The 27,118-nt window shown below is 42.0% G+C and overlaps 1 protein-coding gene across 1 annotated transcript; it reads right to left on the bottom strand.

Annotated features, from left to right (window-relative positions):
- Positions 1–619: 619 nt before the first annotated feature.
- On the bottom strand, positions 620–20,835 carry fam169ab (family with sequence similarity 169 member Ab). Its single transcript, XM_055863350.1, has 13 exons — positions 20,666–20,835; positions 14,266–14,402; positions 14,082–14,181; positions 13,737–13,822; positions 12,830–13,001; positions 12,391–12,570; positions 5,359–5,475; positions 4,946–5,049; positions 4,642–4,684; positions 4,405–4,516; positions 4,165–4,288; positions 3,692–3,847; positions 620–3,490 (listed from the first exon to the last, which is right to left on the bottom strand). Exons 2-13 carry the CDS (start codon positions 14,398–14,400, stop codon positions 2,678–2,680), a joined length of 2,142 nt encoding a protein of 713 aa, XP_055719325.1. The 5' UTR covers positions 14,401–14,402; positions 20,666–20,835; the 3' UTR covers positions 620–2,677.
- Between the last annotated feature and the right edge of the window lie 6,283 nt (positions 20,836–27,118).

Raw genomic sequence — 27,118 nt, 5'->3', positions numbered from 1 at the left:
ATATGGCAGTGCACAATTAGCCCAGTGTCGTCCGGGTTAGGGTAAGCCCGGGGTAGGCCGTAATTCTAAATAAGATTTGTTCTTAACTGACTTGCCTCGTTAAATAAAGGTTATAGTGAACTATACAGGGAATCATTTGCCATTTGGAACAGACAGACTAAAGCCTGCCATATTCTGGCTATTGGTTGTGAATGAGGTCAATAAGATTTAGAGTATTAGGGTACGTTCAGGAAGGTGCCACATTCTGAACATTGCAGACAGGAGTGTCTTGTACCCAGCTAACAGAATCTCTTTCCATCTTAACCTTCGGTAACATCGCACCTCACTAAACACAGCCCTGGGGTAAGTCAGCACAAACCCAATGATGGAGATATCTAGGCAGTCTGTATAAAACCACCCTAGACACAAAAGACAGTGGGAACCACAGCAGCCAAGTAAGGCAGAATATGAGCACCACCAAGAGGTGACTTCTATGATCAAGCTGAATCTGAAACAGTAGTACAGGCCATACTAAACTAAACGCAGCTCAATGACTCCTCCTCTGGCTCCCTCCACTGTTGCCTTATATCCAGAACACATTCAAACTGAAAACAACCAGAACTAACATGGCTGTGTAACATTCCGTACATCTGAGTTAAGACTAAGCCTTTATTCACATTTTGGGGGACCGGGGTCAGAGTATTAACAGGTGGATGATAGCAACATACGTAAAGGAATCAAGCCACAAGTGTAGTGGTGGTTGAAACTGGTTTTACACAATCAACAATTGGGGTGCATACAGTGGCATCCTGTCCTTGTCTCCTTCACTGATCTGGAAGTGGAAAATCCCCAGGTAGGTTTCTGCCATATTGCTTTAGCTTCTCTCTAGTTGTTTTCAGATCAGTGCAGGTGAAGGAGAGCTAAGGAGACAAAAACCCTGTAGACTATTGAGATCCACCAGGTGTTTTACGATGTAGCTTCTTTTTAGTCTTTTACATGACCTGTCTGGACACAGCTAATGCTAACAAACAGCAGTCATACTAACAGAGAAATACTTTGCCTTTAAAAAATATGGTATATATGCAATAGACTAACAATGGATAAATAGTGTCAGCTTTACTGATATTGGGTAGTAGACACCCAACTCATCCACCATCTGGGAAAGAGTGTCCTTCTGACATCAAGGAGGTTTACATCATAGAAACATACCTTTTAGAAAGGGGAATCCCCATTAAAGTAAATGAGTAGTTCTATTTCTATGGATAACATCCAACAGTTGCATTGACACGATCTGCCAAATCTATAACAGGTTTCCTTCCATACAGAGGAAAGCACCTTTACTGTCAATGCAACTGTCTAGAACCATCTCAAACACTGGGGAATGCCATCCAATCCCTCAACACAGGTCATATTCATTACTACCCACCGCAGCAAAACGTTTTGCAAAGAAAAACTCAAATCAGTTTCAGGTAGTCCGTCCCTGTTTAAGGTTTTCTTCTTTCGTTTGGTGCTTAATGAATACGACCCAGGTGTAGGGTCTATATATTAACCCATATCCATGGAACATAAATAGCCCACTGACAGATTCTGCTTCACATCTTTGGCTCAATGTACCCTTTACCAGTGAAGCGACACGGTCAATGACGCATCAAATTAGTTGAGGAAATAGCTCAACTTGTGCAGCAAATTTTTGTTTCTAAATACTGAATGTTGTGCCATTATACAACAGTGTATATAACAAAAATATCGCTGGTATATAGAGTCACATTCACTTCAATTCTGCTATCATCTACTTACTGTAATATACATATTTTAGCCTTAAATCAATACACTTGCAATTAAACATGCTATTAGATATAAGATAAAGTCTAAATTATAATCTTGAATTATACTTGGGCAAGAACAATAATAACCAAATCTATTTTTCCTATTCAAATTAGTTACTGGGTATATTCACAAAATACTATATTTGTGTGTATACACGTTTATATATCAATGTGCATGTGTGCGTCTGTGCCGTGCAACTTACATATTATAATTGACGTTCATGCACAGCTTTTTCCTAAATAAAAAGTATTTCAGTGCATCTGAAGAGACAAGACAACACAGAGAAAACCCCAGGTATTTTTGGAACATTTCATTCCTTAATACAAGTGACTGGTCATAAAACAGGGGGTGTAGCAAAACCTGGTCTTCAAGAGCAACTGGGTCCACTAGGCTTTCATTGGAACAGAACTTCTATGACTCCTGCAACCACTCCAAACTAAGAGATGCATTTCAACCCAAACTATTTCAATACTGTAAATAGTATGAATGTAAAAACCACAGACTCAGTGTAGGACCAGGCTATAGGAAAACATTTAACTGAGCTAGAGAATGAAAATCATCTTCAAACTACCACATCAGACCTGTGAAACACAATCTCAGTCAGTACTGAAAGAACAAGGAAATAAAAACAAGAATAAAATCCCATCTGAACATTAAAAAGACTTCACATTGACTTATTGCAACAGCGAGTATTGAGTATTCATGTACTTAAACCTTTCATAAAACGACCTAAAGTAAACATCGTACAGAGATAATACATGTTAACTTTAGATGCCTTACAAACCCTAAAACCAAGTAGAAAACATCCCTTACTGCACACCTCTAAACATGTGTTTTGTGTGTGTTTTTATATATGCAACGGCTGCTTTGTTTAGATCTTGCTGCGTCGTTTCCCTTTGGCTTTCTTTGGAGCCTGGACCTGTCGGCTCTTCTTCCTCAATGCTCTCTGGTCAATCACTGGTGGGTGCTCTTCTTCCTCCACCTCTTCCTCAGCCAAGCTCTTCTCTACAGTCCCCTCTTCCTCTGTCATTCTAGCTTTCTCCTCCTCTTCCTCCATGACCTCCGGCTGCTCTGTGCCCTGCTCCTCGGGCTCCATGACCACTCTGCTCAGTCTCTTAGATTTATGTTTAGGCGCCGCCGCTTGGCCACTGCCTCTCCTCCAAAGGACCTTACCGTCGCCACCCTCGTCTGAGCTCTCACTCTCTCCCTCCTCTTTCTCATCCTCTGTGGTTGTAACGTTCTCCATCTCTTCTACCTCTTTCTTTTTGTCCTCTTTGACCTCTTCTCTTGCCGCCTCCTCTCCTTCTTCCTCTGTGAGAGGCTGGTTCTCTCCTTCCTCCGGAGGCTGGTAGGACAGGTCTGCTACCCCCACCTGGACCACTGTTTCCTGGCTACTGCTGTCCACTGTGATGGCCGCCTCCATGGATTTCTCCTCTTCCTTCACCGCTTTCTCCGCCACCTCCTTTTCTCCCTCTAACGCTCCTTCCATGGGTGTAGCTGCGGCTTCCTCTGGAGGTTCGCCCCCTGCCTCCTCAATCACCTCCCCAGAGAGGGAGGGCTCTGCAGGCGAAGGGGCCTTCTCTGTAGCAGAGTCTGGTTCTTCTAACAGGAGAGGAGCCTCCTTCACCACAGCTTCCGTCTCAGCTGATTCCTCTGGTGCCACAGGAGCTGCATCTACGATGTCCTGCAGAGGACAAAGAGAGAAAAAAGTAGCGGCGAAAAACGTATTCCTCAATTCCCTTTCTAACACATACTGTAGAAACATGTCCACAGTACAAACAGGAACTTTCCAACAATGAAAGGATCCTATTGTCTCATCTGTGAACCCATTTCTCCAATAATGGCCCCATCTCACACATTCCAACTGAGGCATTGAAACACATACTTTAGCCTCAATGGAGTCTTCCTCCTTCGTATCCTCCTCCTCCATTTCCACATCTTCCTCTGTCGTTCTGTTCTCCAGCACAGCATCAGGCTCCTGTGTGGCAACCTCTTCCTCCTCTCCCTGGTCATCAGTCAGTTCTCCTTTGACCTCAGCCTCCTGAGGATAGAAAAGCCACAACCAATGGTCAACGCCTCCTTTTCCTGATTAACCACACATTCTGTATGTAATGACACTCTACTAACTAGGAAGTGCACTACTTTTGACAGGGCCCATAAGGAATAGGGTGCAATTCCTGGCCCAACAAGTGCGAAATACGCTATGATAGTGACTGGTTATTCGCTAACAACAACCATAGTAACATAAAACAACGAAGGCAAGCAACCCAGAACAGCCAAATTAACTTGTTGTTAAATTAAATTAAATGTTGTTTCCTAATGATGTATTCATCCTAATCACGTCCGTCATCCTCTCACCTGAGCTTTGGCCTCCTCTATAGGGGACAGAGCAGCCTCTGCTTCTCCAGACTCTGTCTCATCCCCCCCGCTTCCTTCCTCCTCTCCCTCTACAGCTGTGGTGGTGGGCTTTGCCTCCTCCAATCTGAACACACAGTAAACCAGAGGTGTTATGATTTTCAGCCAATGGGAAGCTTTCATACATACATTTCATTAATACTTTGATGGATGTTTCTATTTCACTGAGACTCCTTGTCTAACCTGTTCATCTTCAGAGGCTGGCTCTCCTCCTCAGAGTCTTCCATCTCTTCTCTGCCACGCTTTTTATGTCCACTACTCCAGGTATGTGTTGACACTGGTGTGCCCTCCAGGGCTAGACAGTAGCCATTTTCATTCCAATGTGTATTCACACAAAAGATAGCATTTTATGTACTCAGCAACACCAACATCTTTCTCATAGTTATTGATTTCAGGACTCAAGACTTCTGAGCTACTTACCTTCTATTAACTTGAGGGGCTTATTCAGCACCAAAACATCCTCCTAGAAAACAAGACCATTTTAAATCCTCATTACCTGATTATATTGTCCCTACACAACGTAAATCGGACGTTTGAGGATATTAAACTATAAACAACAAATACATCCACATAGCTGTTCAGGAGGCGAGAGACTGAGGAAACCCAACAGAATGCAAAGGCGAGAGAAAAAAATGGAAAGACAAACAAGAACAAAGTTGGATAGATGAGAGAGAGAGAGAGAGAGAGAGGGCAGATACAGAGAGAGAGAAAGACATAGACGTACGGTGATGTCCAGACAGTTGTCTGAGCCCTCTTCCATGTTGACGTCTGCGCTGTCCAGAGAGGCTGCTTGGTGATCTCCATTAGCCGTCACCACGGGGAGCACCACTTTATGGGAATCAGCACAACAATCAGAAGGCAATTAGCTACCAGTCATGTGAGAGTCTGGCCACTGTGTCTGACATCACCAAGTCCCCACAGGACAGCTAATCGGGACTGCTATCATCCTGCTAAGGTCCTGATGGATCAGTTAGGTCACAGAATGTAATGAATAGAGCTGCCATCGCGATTCCCTATTCTTCATGACAGACAATCATATTGGTTCTACTTAACACATTTCTATCTGAAGGTACTGTAAACATCACATCCTCCTTGACAGGCCCTTGGGTGTTAGATCTCCTGCTACTGTGTCTGTACCTTTCAGTGTTTTGATCTTGTTGGCCACTCTCTCCCTCTGGTAGGGTCCTCCCACTCCCTCTACCACCCACAGCAGGTCCTGGTCAGCCGGGTACCGACACAGATACTGGCCACACACTGCAGGTCAGGGAGAGATGGTACACTTTGATTGACCGATTTATTTATTTAGGAGCTGCAAAGTTGTACAGTTATAGAGTACAGTAGAGAGGAGCAGAGAGAGAGAGAGCAAACTACTACTAACCTTTACACACACACACACACAGAGCGAGCACGAGAGACTATACAGTTCTCCAATAACTCACAATACCAAAACACAATAAAGACGGTGTCAATTCGACTACTCAAAACATCAGTTGCATATTCCAAAAAGCAGCATCAAAAGCAATTTTGAGAGAACCAAAGAAATGCAACATCAGAAACAAAAAACTAAATGTTTCTGAAAAATGGTTTGATAACAAATGCAAAACAATTAGAAAACACCTGAGACAAATGTAAAACATAAGCAGAAAAACAACCCAGAGCTACGCTATGAATATTTACACTGAAACGCAATAAATTTCATTATACCAACAAGACACAAATTGAAAACACAATTGACCAAAATCTGTTCTGGGACGTGTGGAACATTTTAAGCACGACAAAGCCACAAGAATTAAACATACAAGATGAAGGAATTTGGAAAACTTATTTTGATAATCCATACAAAAACATCACACAAAAAGACTTAACAGAACCAATTAGAAATTCAAAAAAATGTAACATCCTTCAATCAGTCATTAAAAACAACCAAAATCCATTAGATTACCCAATAACCCAACAAGAACTAAATGAATAACTCAAATCTATAAAATCAAAGAAGGCTTGTGGTCTAGATAATAGCAGAAATGAAATGGAAGAACAGCACAACTGAGTTGCAAAATACTGTGCTTAAATTGTTCAACATGGTACTAACTTCTGGCTGCTTTCCTGATGTCTGGAACCAGGGGCTCATCTCCCCTATCCACAAAAGTGGAATCAAATCAGACCCCAATACAGGGAAATTCGTGTAAACAGCAACTTGGGAAAGGATTTCTGTAGCATTTTGAACTCAAGAATTTAAACCTTCCGTTAAGAAAAAAAAGTGTAATAAGTAAATGTCAAATTGGCTTTCTCCCCAACCACCGCACTACTGAACATATATACACACCTTACACACAAAGAAATTAATAAACACGTCCACCAAAATAAAAATATGGCAAAGTCTTTGCTTGCTTTATTGACTTTAAAAAAGCATTTGATTCTATTTGGCACGAAGGGCTATTCTACAAAATTCTCCAAAGTGGGCTTGGTGGTAAGGTGTATGACTTAATAAAATGTATGTACACAGAAAACAAGTGTGCAATAAAAATCAAAAACCAAAGAACAGAATTATTTTCACAACGTCGAGGTGTGAGACAAGGATGGAGTTTGAGTCCAAATCTTTCCAAAATGTATATCAATGATTTAGCAGACATGTTGGACCATTCTCCAGCCCCAGGACTAACTATTTGATACAGAGGTAAAATACCTGCGATTTGCTGATGATTTGGTACTTCTATCACCAACCAAAGAAGGTCTTCAACAGAACCTTAACATTCTAGAGCAATATTGCCATAATTGGGCCCTGGCAGTAAATAAAAACAAAATAAATAAAAAAATCCAGAAAAACCCCAGATGTCAGAAACAGAAATTTGCCCTGAACAACACAATAATTGAACACACTAAAAAGTACTCGTACCTTGGTCTGACCATATCTGCATCGGGAGACTTTAATATGGCAGTGAATGCACTCAAAAGAAAAAGCCCGCAGAGCATTGTACGCAATAAAAATGACATAATTCAAAATCAACATCCCAATTAGAATTTGAACATCCAATTGAAGCCCTACATGCAGAATTCTGTCTGAAATTCTACAAGTCCAGAGAAATACACCAACTAATGCATGTAGGGCAGAATTGGGCCGCTTTCCAGTAATAATGAAAATACAGAAAATATCATAATTTTGGCTACATCTAAATTCAAGTCAAAATTTAAAAGCACTTCAAACCCAAGAGCTGAGCCCAGAAACGAGCCCTCTCAGTCAGCTGGTGTTGGACCTAACCAACCAAGCTGACACCAGCACTGCTTCAAAATAAAGAATTCCAGGAAACAAAATCATGAACCAATCAAAGGTCTCATATTTACAACACTGGAAAAATGAAAAAATCCCAAAGCAGACTAAATTGCTATCTGGCCCTAAAACAGAGAATATGAATTGGCTGATTATCTCTACTCTGTCAGAGATACGAAGCTGAGACAGACCCTTACCAAGTACAGGCTGAGTGACCCCTAATTGGCAATAGAAACCAGCAGAAATAAGACGACATGGCTACCCAAAGAAGAGCGTGTATGTGGTCACTGCACAACAGGGGAGACAGAAACAGAGATGCACTTTCTCCTTTACTGTGATAAATATTCCTCACCAAGAGATTCCTTATTCACAGAAATTGCTACATTTATTCCAAATTGTACTTATTAAACCCAGAGGAAAAACTAAAAATACTCATGGGCGAAGGAGCAATGGCTCCTCTTGCAGCCAAATACAGTGGGGCAAAAAAAGTATTTAGTCAGCCACCAATTGTGCAAGTTCTCCCACTTAAAAAGATGAGAGGCCTGTAATTTTCATCATTAGGTACACTTCAACTATGACAGACAAAATGAAAAAAAAAAAAAATCCAGAAAATCACATTGTAGGATTTTTAATGAATTTCTTTGCAACTGTGGCTGACTAAATACTTTTTTTGCCCCACTGTACATACCTTGGCCTAAACATCAGCGGTACAGGTAACTTCCACAAAGCTGTGAACGATCTGAGAGACAAGGCAAGAAGGGCATTCTATGCCATCAATAGGCACATAACATTTGACATACCAATATGGATCGGTCTAAAAATACTGAATCAGTTATAGAACCCATTGCCCTTTATGGTTGTGAGGTCTGGGGTCCGCTCACCAACCAAGAATTCACAAAATGGGACAAACACCAAATTGAGACTCTGCATGCAGAATTCTGCAAAACTATCCTCTGTGTACAACGTAAAACAGCAAATAATGCAAGCAGAGCAGAATTAGGCCGATACCCACTAATGATCAAAATCCCGAAAAAAGCCGTTCAGTTCTACAATCACCTGAAAGGAAGCAATTCCCAAACCTTCCATAACAAAGCCATCACCTACAGAGAGATGAACCTGGAGAAGAGTCTCTTAACCTCTCTGGGATATGTGAGACGGTAGCGTCCCACCCGGCCAACATCCAGTGAAAATGCAGAGCGCCAAATTCAAATAAATTACTATAAACATTTAACTTCCATGAAATCATGGAAGTCACACATTCAATATACCAAATTAAAGCTACACTTGTTGTGAATCCAGCCAACATGTCAGATTTAAAAAATGCTTTACGGCGAAAGAAAACAATAATATTATCTGAGGATAGCACCCCAGCAAATAATCACAGACCATGATATTTCTACCCTCCCGGTGCGACACAAAACACAGAAATAAAGATATAATTCATGCCTTACCTTTGATGAGCTTCTTCTGTTGGCACTCCAATATGTCCCATAAACATCACAAATGGTCCTTTTGTTCGATTAATTCCGTCGATATATGTATATATATACAATGTGTAGCATGCTTTCTGGTCACGCGCCTCTAACAAACAGTATGGATGGTTTGTCCTCTGGGTTTTGCCTGACAAATAAGTTCTGTTATAGTCACAGACATGATTCAAACAGTTTTAGAAACTTCAGTGTTTTCTATCCAATAATAATATGCATATACGACATCTGGGACTATTAGCATCGGACTGAGTAGGAGGCAGTTTACTATGGGCACGCTTTTCATCCAAACGTGAAAATGCTGCCCCCTATCCATAAGAAGCTAAGCAAGCTGGTCCTGGGGCTCTGTTCACAAACACAAACAGACCCCACAGAGCCCCAGGTCAGCAACACAATTAGACCGCACCAAATCATGAGAAAACAAAAAGATAATTACTTGACACATTGTAAAGAATTTACAAAACAACTGAGCAAACTAGAATGCTATTTGGCCCTAAACAGAGAGTACACAGTGGCAGAATACCAGACCCCCGTGACTGACCCAAACTTAAGGAAAGCTTTGCATATGTATAGACTCCGTGAGTGTAACAGTATAGCTTCCGTCCCTCATCTTGCCACTGGGCTCGACGACATCCAGTGATCGCTCGACGACATCCAGTGATCGCTCGACGACATCCAGTGATCGCTCGACGACATCCAGTGATCCGGGTCAACAGGGTGACAAAGGACCCCCTGAGCAAACAAAAGAGACATCAGTATGTGCTGACCAAAAATATGAAGGAGAAAGCATTGAGTGGTGTGCATGACCTTGCTGGCCACCAAGTGCAAGCTAGAACTCTTCATTTGGCAAGGCAGCGTTTCTTCTGGCCCAAGATGGAGCATGATGTGAAGGAGTATGTCAAGTGCTGTCGGAGATGCATCCTGGCTAAGTCTCCTGAGCCGTCTGCTCGACCTCCCCTCGAAAGCATTAGAACCTCCGCGCCTATGGAGTTAGTACGTCTCGATTTTGAGTGCCGAGTACAACAAGCAACGCTCAGTGGATGTATTGGTTCTGACATATCACTTCACCAAGTTAGCTCACGCCTTTCCATGCTCAAATCAAACGGCAAAGCAAGTTGCCAGAAAGATATTGGACAACGTATTTTGTGTTTATGGATTTGCTGAGCGGATTCACACGGATCAAGGGGCCAATTTTGAGATTGAGCTAATCACAGAACTTCTCACGCTCTCTGCTGTCACCAAGTCACACACAACTGCGTACCATCCCATGGGGAATGGGGGAACAGAAAGGTTCAATCAAACTCTGGGAAATATGCTTCGCTCAGTCCCTCTAAAAGCTAAAGAGAAATGGCCGCAGCAGATACAAACTCTAACCTTTGCCTACAATGCTACTGTACACGAGATCACTGGCTATGCTCCATTCCAGCTCATGTTTGGTTGCGTTCCGAGACTCCCTGCTGATGTAATGTTCAAGCAAGTTTTGAGGGATCCTGTGGTTGTTGACTATAGTAGCTATGTTAAAACCCTGATGTCCATCTCCATGAAGCAGCGAGCATCGCTCTACAGCATACAGTTAACGAACAACAGAAACAGGCCAAACATTATGACAGAAATGTCAGAGGCACTCACCTGAAAAAAGGAGACAGGGTGCTTCTCACTAAAAAAGGAGAAAAAGAAAACTTGCAGACAAGTGGGAAGCTAAGGTCATTGACAGAAACCTACATACATAAGCTGGTGGATGATAAAGGAAACACCAAGGTGGTACATTGGAACCTTCTTCTAGACATCAGCTTTCTGCCGGTAGAAACACCTAAGGATGATTCATGTGAATCTCAAATCAGATGGAGCTGTAGATCCAGAGTGTGAGGGTCAGTCAATGGACCTTTCAGACTTTGATGAAGAGGAAAGCTCTGGAGATATGACCAGTTCATGGATACTCAGTTGAGTAGATGACCCCGCAAGTCAGGAATCTTCTGAGAGACAGGAGACAGTCAGAGATGAGATGGAGCATGAACAGTCAGCGTACAGCTGCAGGGACAATTCAAACAAAAAACGTCAAGCTCAGGCATCTCTCGATAATGAGACTTCCATTAGCATTCCTGACTATGACAGTGTAGCTGTAGTCCCTGACACAGAACCTTCAGGTATTCCTGACTCAGTTGCCCCAGCTGATTTAGCAAGTGACCAAGACTTACAAAAACCAGGTTCACGTGATTCGCAAGATGTGGTCAAAACACACACTGGCAGGGTAGTGAAATCTAGAAGTCGTCTTATTGAGACAATGGCTCAGAGACCATTCACTATGGAGGGCTTAGCCACCAAACTAGGAAAGAAGTCCCAGTCTCTTCTAACTCGGTTTTAAAAAGGTTTTTCTTTATTTCTTCTGTTGTTCTGGGGAATATTCATGGATATGTAAAGCCATCTAAGTGATGTGTAGAATGGTGTCAAGGGATAATGTGATGTGAGGACGAGTGTTGTATGATGTACTTGGCATCGTATTTGTCCAGGAGGTTCTCAGGCCTGATCAACCTTAGAATCCTCTGAATCTGCCTGCAGATGGCTTGTATAGCAAAGACAAAATATGAGATCCTGGTGTTCACTTGTGCCAGTAGTGACTCAGTAGAGTTTGTTGTCCCTTGTGTTCCATATCTTGTTTGATATGCATTCAGGATGGGTGAATATAACAGTATAGCTTCCGTCCCTCTCCTTGCCCCTACCTGGGCTCGAACCAGGGACCCTCTGCACACAGACAACAGTCACCCTTGAAGCATCGTTACACATCGCTCCACAAAAGCCACGGCCCTTGCAGAGCAAAATAAAAAACTTTTTCAAGGTCTCAGAGCGAGTGACATCACCATTTGAAACCCTATTAGCGCGTACCCTGCTAACTAGCTAGCCATTTCAGACCAGTTACATGAGCATAGCCTTGCTATTGAGAAAGGCCGCAGTAGGTAGACCTGGCTCTCAAGAGAAGACAGGCTATGTGCACACTGCCCACAAAATGAGGTGGAAACTGATCCACAAAGAATTTGAAAACAAACCCGATTTTGATAAACTCCCATATCTACTGGGTGAAATACCACAGTGTGCCATCACAGCAGCAAGATGTGACCTGTTGCGACAAGAAAAGGGCAACCAGTGAAGAACAAACACCATTGTAAATACAACCCATATTTATGTTTGTTTATTTTCCATTTTGTACTTTAATCAGTTGTACATCGTTACAACACTGTATACATACACAAATGACATTTGTAATGTCTTTATTCTTTTGGAACTTCTATGAGTGTAATGTTTACTGTTCATTTCACTTTTGTATATTATCTACTTCACTTGCTTTGGCAATGTTAACACGTTTCCCATGCCAATAAAACCCCTTGAATTGAATAGATAGAGATAGAGACTACTACTACTAACCTTTATACATGGTTAGAGAGAGAGGGTACTTCAGGCCGAGCTGGTCATCTTTGAAAGAGTCCACAAAATCCTCCAACATCTGCAGACCATGACTGTTTCCACGATGACACTTCCTGACAAAGATGGAGTCCATGACAGGCAGCTGGTAGCGTTGGGTCACAAAGCTATTACACAAGCTGTCTGGGGAGAGAGGAAGAGATTTTCTGTTAGTTCAGGTCTTAAAAGTATGCTATAATTGATTGAGACATGATTGACTAATGCTACGTATAAAGTCTGTCATTATAGTAATCATCTTGAGGAGGTTAAGGGTCACGTGTAAGTTAAGGTACTGCCCAGTGCCAAATCTCCAGCTAACTTCACCTATCAAATAAGAGCAGTATGGATTGAAACCAAAGATGACCGCTCACAGTGACCGTTTGACCAGACAAAGACGGCTCACCTTTGGGTTTGACAGAGTAGAAGCCGACGGCGTGTCCATCCTTCCAAAGGAGCTTGGCGAAGTGGTTCTGTCCGTGGCACAGGAAGGGCACCTCAGGTTTGTCCATCTCACCCACACGGTACACGATACGGTTCAGAATGTACAGGACGATCCGCTCACCAAGACTCCTCACCTGGGACACACACACAGATACAGAGTGTCACTTAATGAAATGTTAAGATAACACACACCTCTGAAGTTTTTACATGAAACACACATAACACACTTTCCTCTCTGCTCAATTGACATGCACTCTAGTAGGACACATGTGAATCAGAAGTACCTTGGCTCAGTACATGGCATAAGTAGTCTTTCACCTCCCACGTAAATGTTGGAAGTGACTGTTTTTACAGCTCTGTAGCTCTGTCAAACAGAATAGAACTGACATTTAACTGTGGGTTTGGATCATGGCCCTGAACACTGCTCCTAGTTTTATACCACCATAACACACTTCCTACCAGTATGTATTTGTGTGTGTGTCTGTCTGTACATGTGCACGCTGTGTGTTTCTCTATTGTTCGATGCTAATCAGAAGCATTTGCTGGGCAAACTGACAGAAACACACACATGCAGAGTTTGGGATTCTGTTCAAAACAATGTCATTATGCATTTCATTGGGTTGATAAACATGCCAGGTTAGTGTGTGTGTGTGTGCTCTCAGTCATGTTGTTGTAGGATCCTGTGTGTCCTCCCTCATATCCTGTCAGACTGAGCCTCTCCTCACACCAGACAGACAAACCCAATATCCTACCTCTACAGAGTCGGTTTGTGACACCTTGTGTTTGTGTGTTTCAATGTGCTAGCTTTATGTTTCGCGATGTGTCAACTCAACAATCATCTCATGTTGTATGTGTTGCAGTTTGTGAACCTTGAGGAGGCCAGTTCTGGAGGGGTCGGAGGTTCTGAGGATGTCCTCGACAGACCACCACTGACCCGCCAGAAACAAAGCTACCGCTGGAGAGAGAGAGAGAGAGACATTGAGAATTAGAGTTAGATGAGTATGACATCTAGTTAGACTCCAAACGTGTCTCTGTAAAATATAAACCCCAAGACATTATAACGAAACTTTTTGATCTGATGTGTGTAAGCTTGTAGCTTTAAATAAAATAGCTTACATCCATCTATGTGGTGGAAACGACCAGCTTACACTGTGACTGTATCAACGGACAGACAAGAGGCTAGAGACTAGTTCTGCGCTGAGGGAGGGATGTACCTGTGAGCTGGTCCTCTGGGGAGAACAGGGCCAGAATCTTATGCTTCAGGTCTCCTCCATAGATGGGAACAAAACCAACGTTACACAGACTGATACAGATCTGAGGGAGAGCCAGAGAGACATGGGGTTAGAGTCAACTAAACAAACCATGTATGTAGTACTGTAGGTGTGTTTGTGTGACTACCATTCTGTGGCTGGGCAGGGTAAAGCGCTCGGCCTTGTCGGGGCTGACGTATCGTAGCTGGGTCATGTAGCCCTCTGCCTCCTGCTCCTCCTCCTCATGTCTCACTGATCCCAACACGTCCACAGGGAACTCCATCCCTACAGGGCAGGGGTCACATGTCAGTGGTCAGGGTCACTCAACATGCCAAACAAAATACGCACGTCTATCACATGTCTATCACTAACACACTGGGAATGATTCCTTTACCCAAGAAAAATTTGGTACCTGTATTCTGTTTTCCTCTAGGCCCAATGCCTTGTCCTCATCATACCCAAAATAAACCCAATCAATCCAAATGGAGTCACAATGTCCAAAGTAACTTGGTATACTGACTGACTCAGTCATCAGACAAGGACTGCACAATAAAAACCATGCTATTCTGATGTTACTATGAAATCAACACTTCAGTGACACTTCCAATGCTGCCCTCCCTGGAAGAAACAAAGTGACATATAGAACACCTATGGGTGTCTTAAATTCACACTGTGCCAGTGTGCCCAGAGCTTGGTTAGATTGTCCCGTTTTTAAATTCAGAGCAGCTCTTGGAGCGTTGGGTTTATCTGAGCATTCTGACCTCACAATGACAGTCAAGCACCCAAGCTAACTGGCTGAAAGTTGGTTAGCTTACTAGCTACTTCCAGACATAAATGAGAGAACACCTCACTCTGACCATTTTACTCTCCCTAGCAGAGCTAGACGGGAGGTTTTTAATGTTATTTAGAGCATTGATGACTAACTGTGCTGCTGGCCGACGTTTTGGCGACGTTTACTGACAGCGGTCATATTCAAAGGGTATTGCACATTTGATAATGAATCTATTCTGAGCTCTGGCATACTCAGATGAGAGTGCTCTGAAAATCAGAGTACATAGCCAGAATGACTTTACAAACGCACCCTACGTATAAAACCATCAACATGGACTACAATAGGACATGCCAATTCCATCCGTGGTCCTCCGTAGCTCAGTTGGTAGAGCACGGCACTTGTGGGTTCGATACCCGGGACCACCCATATGTAAAATGTATGCACGCATGATTGTAAGTAAGTCGCTTTGGATAAAAGCGTCTGCTAAATGTCATATGCAGTGTATTCGGAAACTATTCAGACCTTGATTTTATCCACATTTTTCTTCTAAAATGTATTACAATTGTTCCCCACCCCCCCTCAATCTACACACAATACCCCGTAATGAAAAGGCAAAAACAGGTTTTGCAAATGTATTAAAAATAAACTGATATCACATTTTATAAGTATTCAGAACCTTTACTCAGTACTTTATTGAAGCACCTTTGGCAGCAATTACAGCCGCCAGTCTTCTTGGGTATGAGGCTACAAGCTTGGCAAACCTGTATTTGGGGAGTTTCTCCCATTCTTCTCTGCAGATCCTCTCAAGCTCTGTCAGGTTGGATGGGGAGCGTTGCTGCACAGCTATTTTCAGGTCTCTCCAGAGATGTTAGATTGGGTTCAAGTCTGGGCTCTGGCTGGGCCACAAGGACATTCAGAGACTTGTCCCGAAGCCACTCCTGGATTGTCTTGGATGTGTGTTTAGGTTCGGTGTCCTGTTGGAAGGTGAACCTTTGCCCCAGTCTGAGGTCCTGAGCAGGTCTTCATTAAGGATCGCTCTGTACTTTGCTCCGTTCATTGCTCCGTTGATCAGAATGATTTGGTTGCAACCGGTTTGAGCTGGCACATGTCACTACTGCCTATTGCCTTGGGGGGCTCAGCGCTTCGCCTATATGATCCAAGTTCAGTGTAAACATGTAGATCTTGCACACGCACACAACCCAACACCCACATCAGAAACACCAAACAACCCCACACTCACTCTCTCTGAACAGCGCCCCACCCACAGAACTTTACCATGGCATCCCAGCCTGGAAATTCCAGACCTTTGCTGTATGTTCAGTTAGGTCGGGGTGTTAAAACCTGCCCTGTGTTCCTTTAGGTGTCCCCATGCTTCACATCTGAAACAGTTTGTGCATATATTATGACGCCACTGACATTTTTGTTCATTTTGATCTCCGGTGAGGATTTGTAATTTTTCTTCAGCTGTTCATGCACACAATTTTTTTTAACCTGAAGTCTAATCCTCTTCATCGTTCAACAGTACTTCCATTAAGTAGTGTTTGTCGTCATTCAACGATAGATTACAAATTTTTATGCAAATGTTTTCACTTGAGAAATACTGCACCAAACATCTTAGTTCGGTTTAAAATTGCAAAAATGTCAAAACTCAAGAAATCAGCCATGAATTATCTTAGATTCATTTCAACTATTTTGAGGAAGTATATACAGGCTACAACATCTCAAGACGGACAAACCGTACCACTGTTTTTTTTTCAAGCTAAGGTCTTTTAAGGGAGTATACGTTTGGTTCAGCTGACAGAGTTGGGCTAGGCGCCAGCCGAACCGAAACATGCAGAAGCCTTTAGGCCAGGGTGGCGGTGTGGTGTTTACACCTGCCCGGCCGACATTTTCTGTTGCTCCTGGTTTCTCCCATGTTACACACTACCGTCACACCAGCGAAATGGGAGTTCGGCTGAGTTTATATCCTTCTTGTTAACTATAGTAGGTTCTTCTTTTCTCAATAGTTTGAGGAAAACCTACCGTTGTTCTTGTATGGAACTGGAGGCCAAAATGGGGAAGTCTGTGTGTAAGTGATTGTATGCAGTGTAGTTTTATTTATTTTATTTATTTTACCGTTATTTTACCAGGTAAGTTGACTGAGAACACGTTCTCATTTGCAGCAACGACCTGGGGAATAGTTACAGGGGAGAGGAGGGGGATGAATGAGCCAATTGTAAACTGGGGATTATTAGGTGACCATGATGGTTTGAGGGCCAGATTGGGAATTTAGCCAGGACACCGGGGTTAACACCCCTACTCTTACAATAAGTGCCATGGGATCTTTAATGACCTCAGAGAGTCAGGACACCCGTTTAACGTCCCATCCGAAAGACAGCACCCTACACAGGGCAGTGTCCCCAATCACTGCCCTGGGGCATTGGGATATTTTTTTTAGACCAGAGGAAAGAGTGCCTCCTACTGGCCCTCCAACACCACTTCCAGCAGCATCTGGTCTCCCATCCAGGGCCTGACCAGGACCAACCCTGCTTAGCTTCAGAAGCAAGCCAGTAGTGGTATGCAGGGTGGTATGCTGAACTAGTAGTATGTGAACTCATATGAGACTTTCATCTTCATATCAGCAGAGACCAAAATAACACCACACTAATGACACTAAAACAGCCAATCTAAATTGGCCATCAGGAACATCCAAATTGAGGTCATTTTGCAGGGCTCTGGCAGTGCACCTCCTTGCACAAAGGCGGAGGTACCGGTCCTGCTGCTTGGTTGTTTCCCTCCTACGGCCTCCTCCACGTCTCCTGATGTACTGGCCTGTCTCCTGGTAGCGCCTGCATGCTCTGGACACTACGCTGACAGACACAGCAAACCTTTTTGCCACAGTTCGCATTGATGTGCCACCCTGGATGAACTGCACTACCTGAGCCACTTGTGTGGGTTGTAGACTCCGTCTCATGCTACCACTAGAGTGAGAGCACCGCCAGCATTCAAAAGTGACCAAAACATCAGCCAGGAAGCATAGGAACTGAGAAGTGGTCTGTGGTCACCACCTGCAGAATCACTCCTGTTTTGGGGGGTGTCTTGCTAATTGCCTATAATTTCCACCTTTTGTCTATTCCATTTGCACAACAGCATGTGAAATTTATTGTCAATCAGTGTTGCTTCCTAAGTGGACAGTTTGATTTCACAGAAGTGTGATTGACTTGGAGTTACATTGTGTTGTTTAAGTGTTCCCTTTATTTTTTTGAGCAGTGTAGATACTTCTGTACCTGTTTCCTCCAGCATCTTCACAAGGTCCTTTGCTGTTGTTCTGGGATTGATTTGCACTTTTCGCACCAAAGTACGTTAATTTCTAGGAGACAGAACGCATCTCCTTCCTGAGCGGTATGACGGCTGTGTGGTCCTATGGTGTTTATAATTGCATACTATTGTTTGTACAGATGAATGTGGTACCTTCAGGCGTTTGGAAATAGGCCTTGAAATACATCCACAGGTACACCTCCAATTGACTCAAATTATGTGAATTAGCCTATCAGAAGCTTCTAAAGCCATGACATCATTTTTTGGCATTTCCCAAGCTGTTTAAAGGCACACTCAACTTAGTGTATGTAAACTTCTGACCCACATGAATTGTGATACAGTGAATTATAAGTGAAACAATCTGACTAAACAATTGTTGGAAAAATGACTTGTGTCATGCACAAAATAGATGTCCTAACCGACTTGCCAAAGCTATAGTTTGTTAACAAGAAATTTATGGAGTGGTTGAAAAACGAGTTTTAAATACTCCAACCAAAGTGTATGTAAACTTCCGACTTCAACTGTACATTACCTAATGCTGGTCTATAGGTGTAGTGCAGGAAACAGACACCCAATCGGCGCCTCAGAGCTGGCTCCTAGGTACGTTACAATGTGTGATATCACATAGCAGATGTAGGATTACCCACCATGCACAAACAGTAAATAGTGTGTGTGTGCACTCAGACAGGCAAATGTGGAGGTGCAAAAGCAAGGAGCAATTTAGCTTGTTTCAATATACACACACATACAGAGTTATAGAATAAAATATGCAAAACACAGCTTTTTTGCTTGCTGTAACATAATAGATTGCTTTCCATACATATTCTCACACAACCCTTCTCTGGGAGATAGATAACTGATAACCGTGTGTGTTTTCAATCACTCATGTCTGACAAAGCATAATATTCTTCATCCAAACCTTTACCCTCTACTCCCCTGCTGGTCTCCCCTCTACCCCACATACAGCCTCCTCTGGCTGGGTAGTGGTAGGGCCAGCTCAACCCTATGGGTCTTCCCTCCCACCCATAGAAAGGATTGCACAGATATAAGCAACATACTAATGTGTTTGTCTGTTCTGACCGCCAGTAGATAGGTTTGATTTAAACAGGACATTCAATGTCTACCTCACGTCAGAGAAGCATGATGGCCCCATCTGCCCTCACAAACCCAAACACTACCCATCAGACAGCATCACCAGTGATGTGGAAGGCACATCACCAGCGATGTGGAAGGTACATCGCTTTTGGAAACCCACAAAAACATTCAGTCTGTCCACTTTCCGTCTCTCTCTGTCTTCACTGACAAGTAACCAGACAATACTACCTGTAACCCATTAAACAAAATATACAAATTAAAATATTCCTCCGTGACCTCTACAGAACAGAGGATGGGTGATGTCATGGCTTTGTGTTATTCCTGTTTAGAGGGGTGGTGATCAGAGGGGTGACCCAGTGTTGTGTGTTAATGACACCGGAGGTGATTGGGAAGAAGTGGGAGGCTTCATTGCTCCTCCTCTAAGATTAGCAGTATTTCAATAAAACGTTTACACTAGAATTATATTTCACAGCACACTAATGCCTAGTTGCCTATACATAACGAATTTCAGCATGGAGCTGACCCCATTATGTAACTGCTATGCAGGTTCTCTGTGTTCAAGTTTCCAGGTAGCCTTTCCCTATCTGGGGGCAATATTGTTAAAGGTTAGAAGGGGGACTTATCTGCTATAGCCTTAACGAAAGTCAAGAGTACATCAGGCGACGAGGGAGGGGGGCATATTGCTACACCCCTGTAACCTACTGTGAACTACCGCAAACAGTGCCACGAAGTAAACAAGATATTCATGTCAAGAAATAAGATGGTCTTGTCGAAGTCCTTGTTAAATAAAGGTTAAATAAATGTTTTAAAAAGTCGAACCTAATAATGCACAAACACATCAACTTTACGATCTCTAATAAAGTAGGTTACAAAGCATGTGCAAGAGTAGGAGGGGGCGCAGCGGTATAGGGCATACTATAGGCAAAAACTTGCCGCTACATATCTCGAAGTTCATCAAGCAAACACTACGCGAAATGCAATATTGCCTTGTAACCCAGGTGAAGTTAACAATAACTTTGTATAAAATGTTAAGAGAATCCTCATTCCCCACAGCACACCTCACCCCAATACTCAAGATTCCATTCCCAAATTCCTGACCGTGCTCTTGGATGCCGCCGCTAGTGAAAACACAGGCCCTATCCAAACATATTTGACCAAACAAATGTTTAACATAAACAACACATACATGTATATGAAAGAGAATGTAAGCAGTTCTTAGCGAGCCATCCTGTAATACTGTCCAAAGTGATGCTTACTCATCAGCAGGGCCGATCCAGCGCCCGCACCGACCATCCCATCCCACGCAGCGTGTTTCAAAGCTCCAAGCACTCCGGCAACCTATCATATAAAATACGCTGTGCACGTGAAACGATAGGAAACTCACCTAATCCTGCTGATGACACGTAGGCTGTTTCTTTGACTTCTTTTGCATAAACAATAGGTTTTATTTCTGGAATGTTTTGAAAACCACAAAAGCCTCCGTTGCTAGCTTGTCCTAGCCTGTTATCACTACGTACGCTCTCCGTAGTGTGTGCATTGCCTGCTGGGACAGAGAGAATTTGCAAGATCGCGCAAGGCAAACGTTCTACCAACAACCAACCAGGGACCACAGTAAGACAGGCCTACTCAAATATTAATTTAGAACATTATGAGAGCAAAGTACATGATTATAGTTATTTATAGTGGCTTATATCTCTGTTTTTCAAATATATAACTTGATTTGCAATCACTCTGATATCCTCAAAACATTTATTTGAAGTAATCCTAGGCTAAAGTGGCTGTTCCACTGGATGTCATAAGGTGAATGCACCAATTTGTAAGTCGCTCTGGATAAGAGCGTCTGCTAAATGACTTAAATGTAAATGTAAATGTATCCTACATATCGTCTATTCACATACATGTGTGTGTGTGTGTTATATGGAGTCAAAGCAGTAAGAAACATCTTCTCTTTCGTTTTCAGACGAGCAACAAAAGTAGCCTTTAGGCTAGGCTACAAGGTATGGAGCCTTACATCAAAGTAGTCTGTCCTGTGCCCCACATAGGGTTAAGGAGTACAGTAAATGGTTGCATACACATATTTTGCAGTTGTTATCCCGAGTCTAGCGAAATGCTTATGTTCCAGCTCCAGCTGTGCAGTAATACCTAACAATACAAAACAATACACGCAAATCCCAAAATTAAGAAATATACAAAATATTAGAATGAACAATGCGGAATATAAATATATATATATATATATGTATATGATGGTGTGTATAGACATAACGGCCAGTATATGAATAGAACACTTGTGTACAGCAGTAGTTACAGTATATAGGATGAGCCTTGACTAGAATACAGTATATACATATAAAGTGGGTAAAAGAGTATGTAAACATGATTAAAGTGAAATAATCTGAATACAAAAAAACTGTAATCAGTTACTTTACCAGCAAAATATTGTAATCAGATTACAGATACTTTTGAAAAACTAGATTACTTCTTGGATTACTTTTAAATTCTGAAAGGATGTTTCCTAAAAAATACATTTTCTGTTTTCTCAATTACATTCAATTCAGCATTGAAAAAAGGCAGAAGTTTAAGTTTGTTTCACCCGAGTCAGAGACCACTGTGATGTTACACCAAATGTGTTCGATGGATCCTTTTTGTCTTCTTCTAACGCCTCTTTTGGGGAAAGTAATCCAAAAGTAACTAAAAGTAATCAGATTGTTACTGAGTTTGGGCACAGGATAAAGAAGATGAAATAATCTGCTGCTACCCAACGCCAAGGGATACTGAAGTTCCTGAAAAGGTTTGTCCAATAATGTTCGTTGGTATATTATTTTATTTCCAAAGTTACATTACTAATAACAATTTTGGACAGGTAACGAGTAACTGTAACCTACCCAACTCTGCCAATATGGTACAGGTAGCCCAGGTGTAGTGCGCTTTCACTGTTATTGGTTGGTTGCTGGTTCAGTTCCCAGACTGAATTGCTGGGTCATTCTTGAATTGCGGTGGAATTTGCCTTTGCAACCATGAAAAACATTTTAAAATGACAAATAGTTACACATCATACATGTTTTTGTTTATATTGAACTGTTTATCAATGATAAAACATAATGCAAGTCCTTTATACGGCATAACTTTATGTTTAAGCATTTTCTTAAAGTACTTACGGTAAGCAAATTGGCTTGTCCCAGTATTGAGAGATATCTATTATTTTGAATGCTAAAAAGTGAACAAAAGTATTTAATGTATTCTATTGATCAATAAAAACAAAGGCTATTAAAATACATATTTTCTACTAGTATAATGTGTGTCCTTAGGTTTGTTATTGGTGTTACTGCGTGGAAAAATCAGTCATTACAAAGATTTACAAGGACCTTGAGCATTCTCTCCAGTGACCAGCTTTTATCGGGGAGGAGTCTATTTTAAAGGAAATTATTAGCTAATGACAACCTTTTAGTATCCCATTAATTTGAGGATTCCATTGATAATTTGGTGTCTTCAAATAAAAAGTGTCACGTGGTGTTACTCAATTTAAATAAAGGAAATAACATTGAGCAAAATAGTTAATGATATCATTTTAGTAAATTATTTTACTAACGTGATAGAGATCCAATGCAGACGTTTTTATATCAATATCAAATAATTTATTGGTAACAATGAAATACAGTTTTGTAATTGTTTTCAATTAAAATGAAATAAACAAATGCTTCTTAGCAAAGAGCAATTCAAATAAAAAAAACACTAGAGTCGATGTCCGCGCCCCCCGGAAACTTAATTATCAAAATAAAAAAGTCCCCATATTATCTGTCACTTTAAACTAGAGGTATATCTTTTTTTGCATTGGGGGCATTCCTCTGTCCAGTGTCTGTGTTCTTTTGCCTATCTTAATCTTAAATGTTTATTGGTCAGTCTGAGATATGGCTTTTTCTTTGCAACTCTGTCTAGAAGGCCAGCATCCGGGAGTCACCTCTTCACTGTTGATGTTGAGACTGGTGTTTTGCGTGTACTATTTAATGAAGCTGCCAGTTGAGGACTTGTGAGGCATCTGTTTCTCAAACTAGACACTCTAATGTGCTTGTCCTCTTGCACAGTTGTGCAACGGGACCTCCCACTCCTCTTTCTATTTTGGTTAGAGCCAGTTTGCTCTCCTCTGTGAAGGGAGTAGTACACAGCGTTGTACGAGATCTTCAGTTTCTTGGCAATTTCTCGCATGGAATAGCCTTCATTTCTCAGAACAAGAATAGACTGACGAGTTTCAGAAGAAAGTTATTTGTTTCTAGCCATTTTGAGCCTGTAATCGAACCCACAAATGCTGATGCTCCAGATACTAAACTAGTCTAAAGGCCAGTTTTATTGCTTCTTTAATCAGAAGAACAGTTTTCAGCTGTGCTAACATAATTGCAAAAGGGTTTTCTAATTATCAATTTGCCTTTTTTAAATTATAATTGGTGAGAGGTCTCAAATATGACATTCATTTGCATACAGTTTACTGTATACACAGTATATATGAATCATGGACAAGTTTGTTCCTGTTTCAGTCGCGGGTCAAACAAAAACAGCCTAATGATTAGTTGACGATAGAGCCTCCCACAATGCAGGCGATGGCTGCAGGATGAAGTTGTGAGAAGCCAGTTCACACAGTTGACATGAATGTTCAAGTCGGAACAATTTTTATCCCCATAATGCAACACAGTTTTTGACCAACATGGTCACCGAAATGACAAAACTCATCCGCTCAAACGCATCCACTATCCACATCTTTCTTGTTCTCTCTCTCTCGCTCTCGCTCTCTCTCGCTCTCTCTAACACACACACACACACACACACACACACACGGTTTAGGCACCTGTTAAGTGTTGTACTTCCTAACAGCCTGTAGATGGGGATATTTAACAAGCATTCATCCAGTCTGCTCAGGTGTGAATAACCCTCAGAGATGCATGGACTGGGTTTAGCTGACACAAACTGAACATGAAATACTTTACATAACTTTATTTCTATGTTTCATTGTTTATTATGAAATAACAGGTGGTTTAGGATGAAAGACACACACACACAGTCTAGTTTTACTAACCTTGTGGGGACACACAATTGATTCCCATTCAAAATCCTATTTTCCCTAAACCCTAACTCTTAACCTAAACCTAACTCTTAACCCTAACCTAACCTTAACTCCTAACTGTAACCCTAAACTTAACTTTTAACCCCTAACACTAACCTTAACCCCCTTAGAAATAACCCTTTTCCTTGTGGAGACTGGCTAAATTTCCCCAGTTGGTCAAATTTGTGTTAATTTACTATTCCATAAATGAGTGAAAGATACAAGGGCTCCCGAGTGGTGCAGCGGTCTTTTGCACTGCATCTCATTGTAAATTGTAAATAAGAATTTGTTCTTAACTGACTTGCCTAGTTAAATACGTCAACGTCAACAAAACAAAGGAGATGATTGTGGACTTCAGGAAACAGCAGAGGGAGCACCCCCCTGTCCACATCGACGGGACAGTAGTGGAGAGGGTAGTAAGTTTTAAGTTCCTCGGTGTACACATCACGGACAAACTGAATTGGTCCACACACACAGACAGCGTTGTGAAGAAGGCGCAGCAGCGCCTCTTCAACCTAAGGAGGCTGAAGAAAATCGGCTTGTCACCAAAAGCACTCACAAACTTCTACAGATGCACAATCGAGAGCATCCTGTCGGGCTGTATCACCACCTGGTACGGCAACTGCTCCGCCCACAACCGTAAGGCTCTCCAGAGGGTAGTGAGGTCTGCCCAACGCATCACCGGGGGCAAACTACCTGCCCTCCAGGACACCTACACCACCCGATGTCACAGGAAGGCCATAAAGATCATCAAGGACAACAACCACCCGAGCCACTGCCTGTTCACCCCGCTATCATCCAGAAGGCGAGGTCAGTACAGGTGCATCAAAGCAGGGACCCAGAGACTGAAAAACAGCTTCTATCTCAAGGCCATCAGACTGTTAAACAGCCACCAATAACATTTAGTGGCCGCTGCCAACATACTGACTCAACTCCAGCCACTTTAATAATGGGAATTGATGGACATTTATGTAAAAATGTATCACTAGCCACTTTAAACAATGCCACTTAATATAATGTTTACATACCCTACATTACTCATCTCATATGTATATGTATATACTGTACTCTATATCATCTACTGCATCTTGCCATCTTTATGTAATACATGTATCACTAGCCACTTTAAACTATGCCACTTTATGTTTATATACCCTACATTACTCATCTCATATGTATATACTGTACTCTATACCATCTACTGCATCTTGCCTATGCCGTTCTGTACCATCACTCATTCATATATCTTTATGTACATATTCTTTATCCCTTTACACTCGTGTGTATAAGGTAGTAGTTGTGGAATTGTTAGGTTAGATTACTCGTTGGTTATTACTGCATTGTCGGAACTAGAAGCACAAGCATTTCGCTACACTCACATTAACATCTGCTAACCATGTGTATGTGACAAATACAATTTGATTTGATTTGAAATAATGGTAAACAAATAAAAATAAGCTGGATTTCTGAGAAGATGAAAAGCATGTTAAGTAACACAGGTGTAGTGTAACCCATCATATATGTACTGGGTCCGGGCTTGCTGTGGCTCTAGTTTTCAGTAACTGTTAGTGCATTAATAACCAGTATGCTGAGGACTGACACATACTGTACGTGAAAAGAATACACCATTTTCTAAGATGTCTTTTTTGAACTACATGGCTATGTAACGTGATTCTATACTATGAGTGTACAAAATATTAGCAACACCAGTTCTTTCCATTACATAGACTGACCAGGTGAATCCAGGTGAAAGCTATGATCCCTTATTGATGTCACCTGTTAAATCCACTTCAATCAGTGTAGATGATGGAGAAAAGACAGATTATAGAAGGATTTTTAAGCCTTGAGACAATTGAGACATGGATTGTGAACGTGTGCCATTTATAGACGTCTATATTTTTGCCATATCAAGGCTGATCCAGACCGGACCAAATCTGAACCAAACATAGACGTCTATGATTGGTTCCTATTTGGTCCGAACCTGACCAAAAATTAAAGTCCGTGGAAATCAAGTCCAGACTGTACCAAAAACATTTGTCCAAAAGACGTGGGCGTCGATCCGTGCTAACTGTGGTGTAGCCTACAGTGTAGACCCTCGGATGGAATTTGATTAATGGTAGGCCGTCCGTTTGTAAAACACGCAGTTGCATTGGCTTTATTAGTCCTGATTCCTGTGACTAATGCATGTGTCTTTCAGCTACCCAACTTTATCAGGAGTCAAAAATTGACGGATGCAAACTTGAAATCACTGATAATGACAATTTAGCCCATGGTGGGAAATTCCTGGACAGCAGTTGTGAGTAGCCTGATTGCCCATTCCATATTGTCCATTTTACTTTGACCTGTCCTGTTTTTAGGAAAGGGAAAGGGGGATACCTAGTCAGTTGTACAACTGAATGTATTCAACTGAAATGTGTCTGAATCAGAGAGGTGCGAGTGGCTGCCTTAATCGGCATCCACGTCAACGACGCCTGGGGGACAGTGTGTTAACCGCCTTGTTCAGAGGCAGAACGACAGATTTTTACATTGTCAGCTCGGGTATGTTCTTTGTTAACATGTCAGGGCATTTTTTACTTGATTGGGCGCCATTTAGGTTAGGCTATTTGATGGGAGAAACCTGCATGTGTGTACAACTCCTTACATTTTCATACACTTGATGTCCAGCCTGTAGGCTGCAGAAAACTCTTTCTACCAGTGGAGGCTGGTGGGAGGAGCTATAGGAGGACAGGCTCATTGTAATGGCTG

Source organism: Salvelinus fontinalis, chromosome 2 (assembly GCF_029448725.1).
Source record: "Salvelinus fontinalis isolate EN_2023a chromosome 2, ASM2944872v1, whole genome shotgun sequence".
Lineage (NCBI taxonomy): Eukaryota > Metazoa > Chordata > Actinopteri > Salmoniformes > Salmonidae > Salvelinus > Salvelinus fontinalis.
This window is presented reverse-complemented; position numbering and strand designations above follow the sequence as displayed.

Bases quoted from the DNA above. Each gene is read 5' to 3' on its own strand.
- fam169ab (XM_055863350.1), bottom strand. From the start codon at position 14,400: ATGGAGTTCCCTGTGGACGTGTTGGGATCAGTGAGACATGAGGAGGAG. The intron at 13,823-14,081 runs GTACATCCCTCC...CTCTCTCTCCAG, and splicing joins CCCAGAGGACCAGCTCACAG to CGGTAGCTTTGTTTCTGGCG. The intron at 4,685-4,945 runs GTACGTCTATGT...CTTGTTTTCTAG, and splicing joins ACAACTGTCTGGACATCACC to GAGGATGTTTTGGTGCTGAA.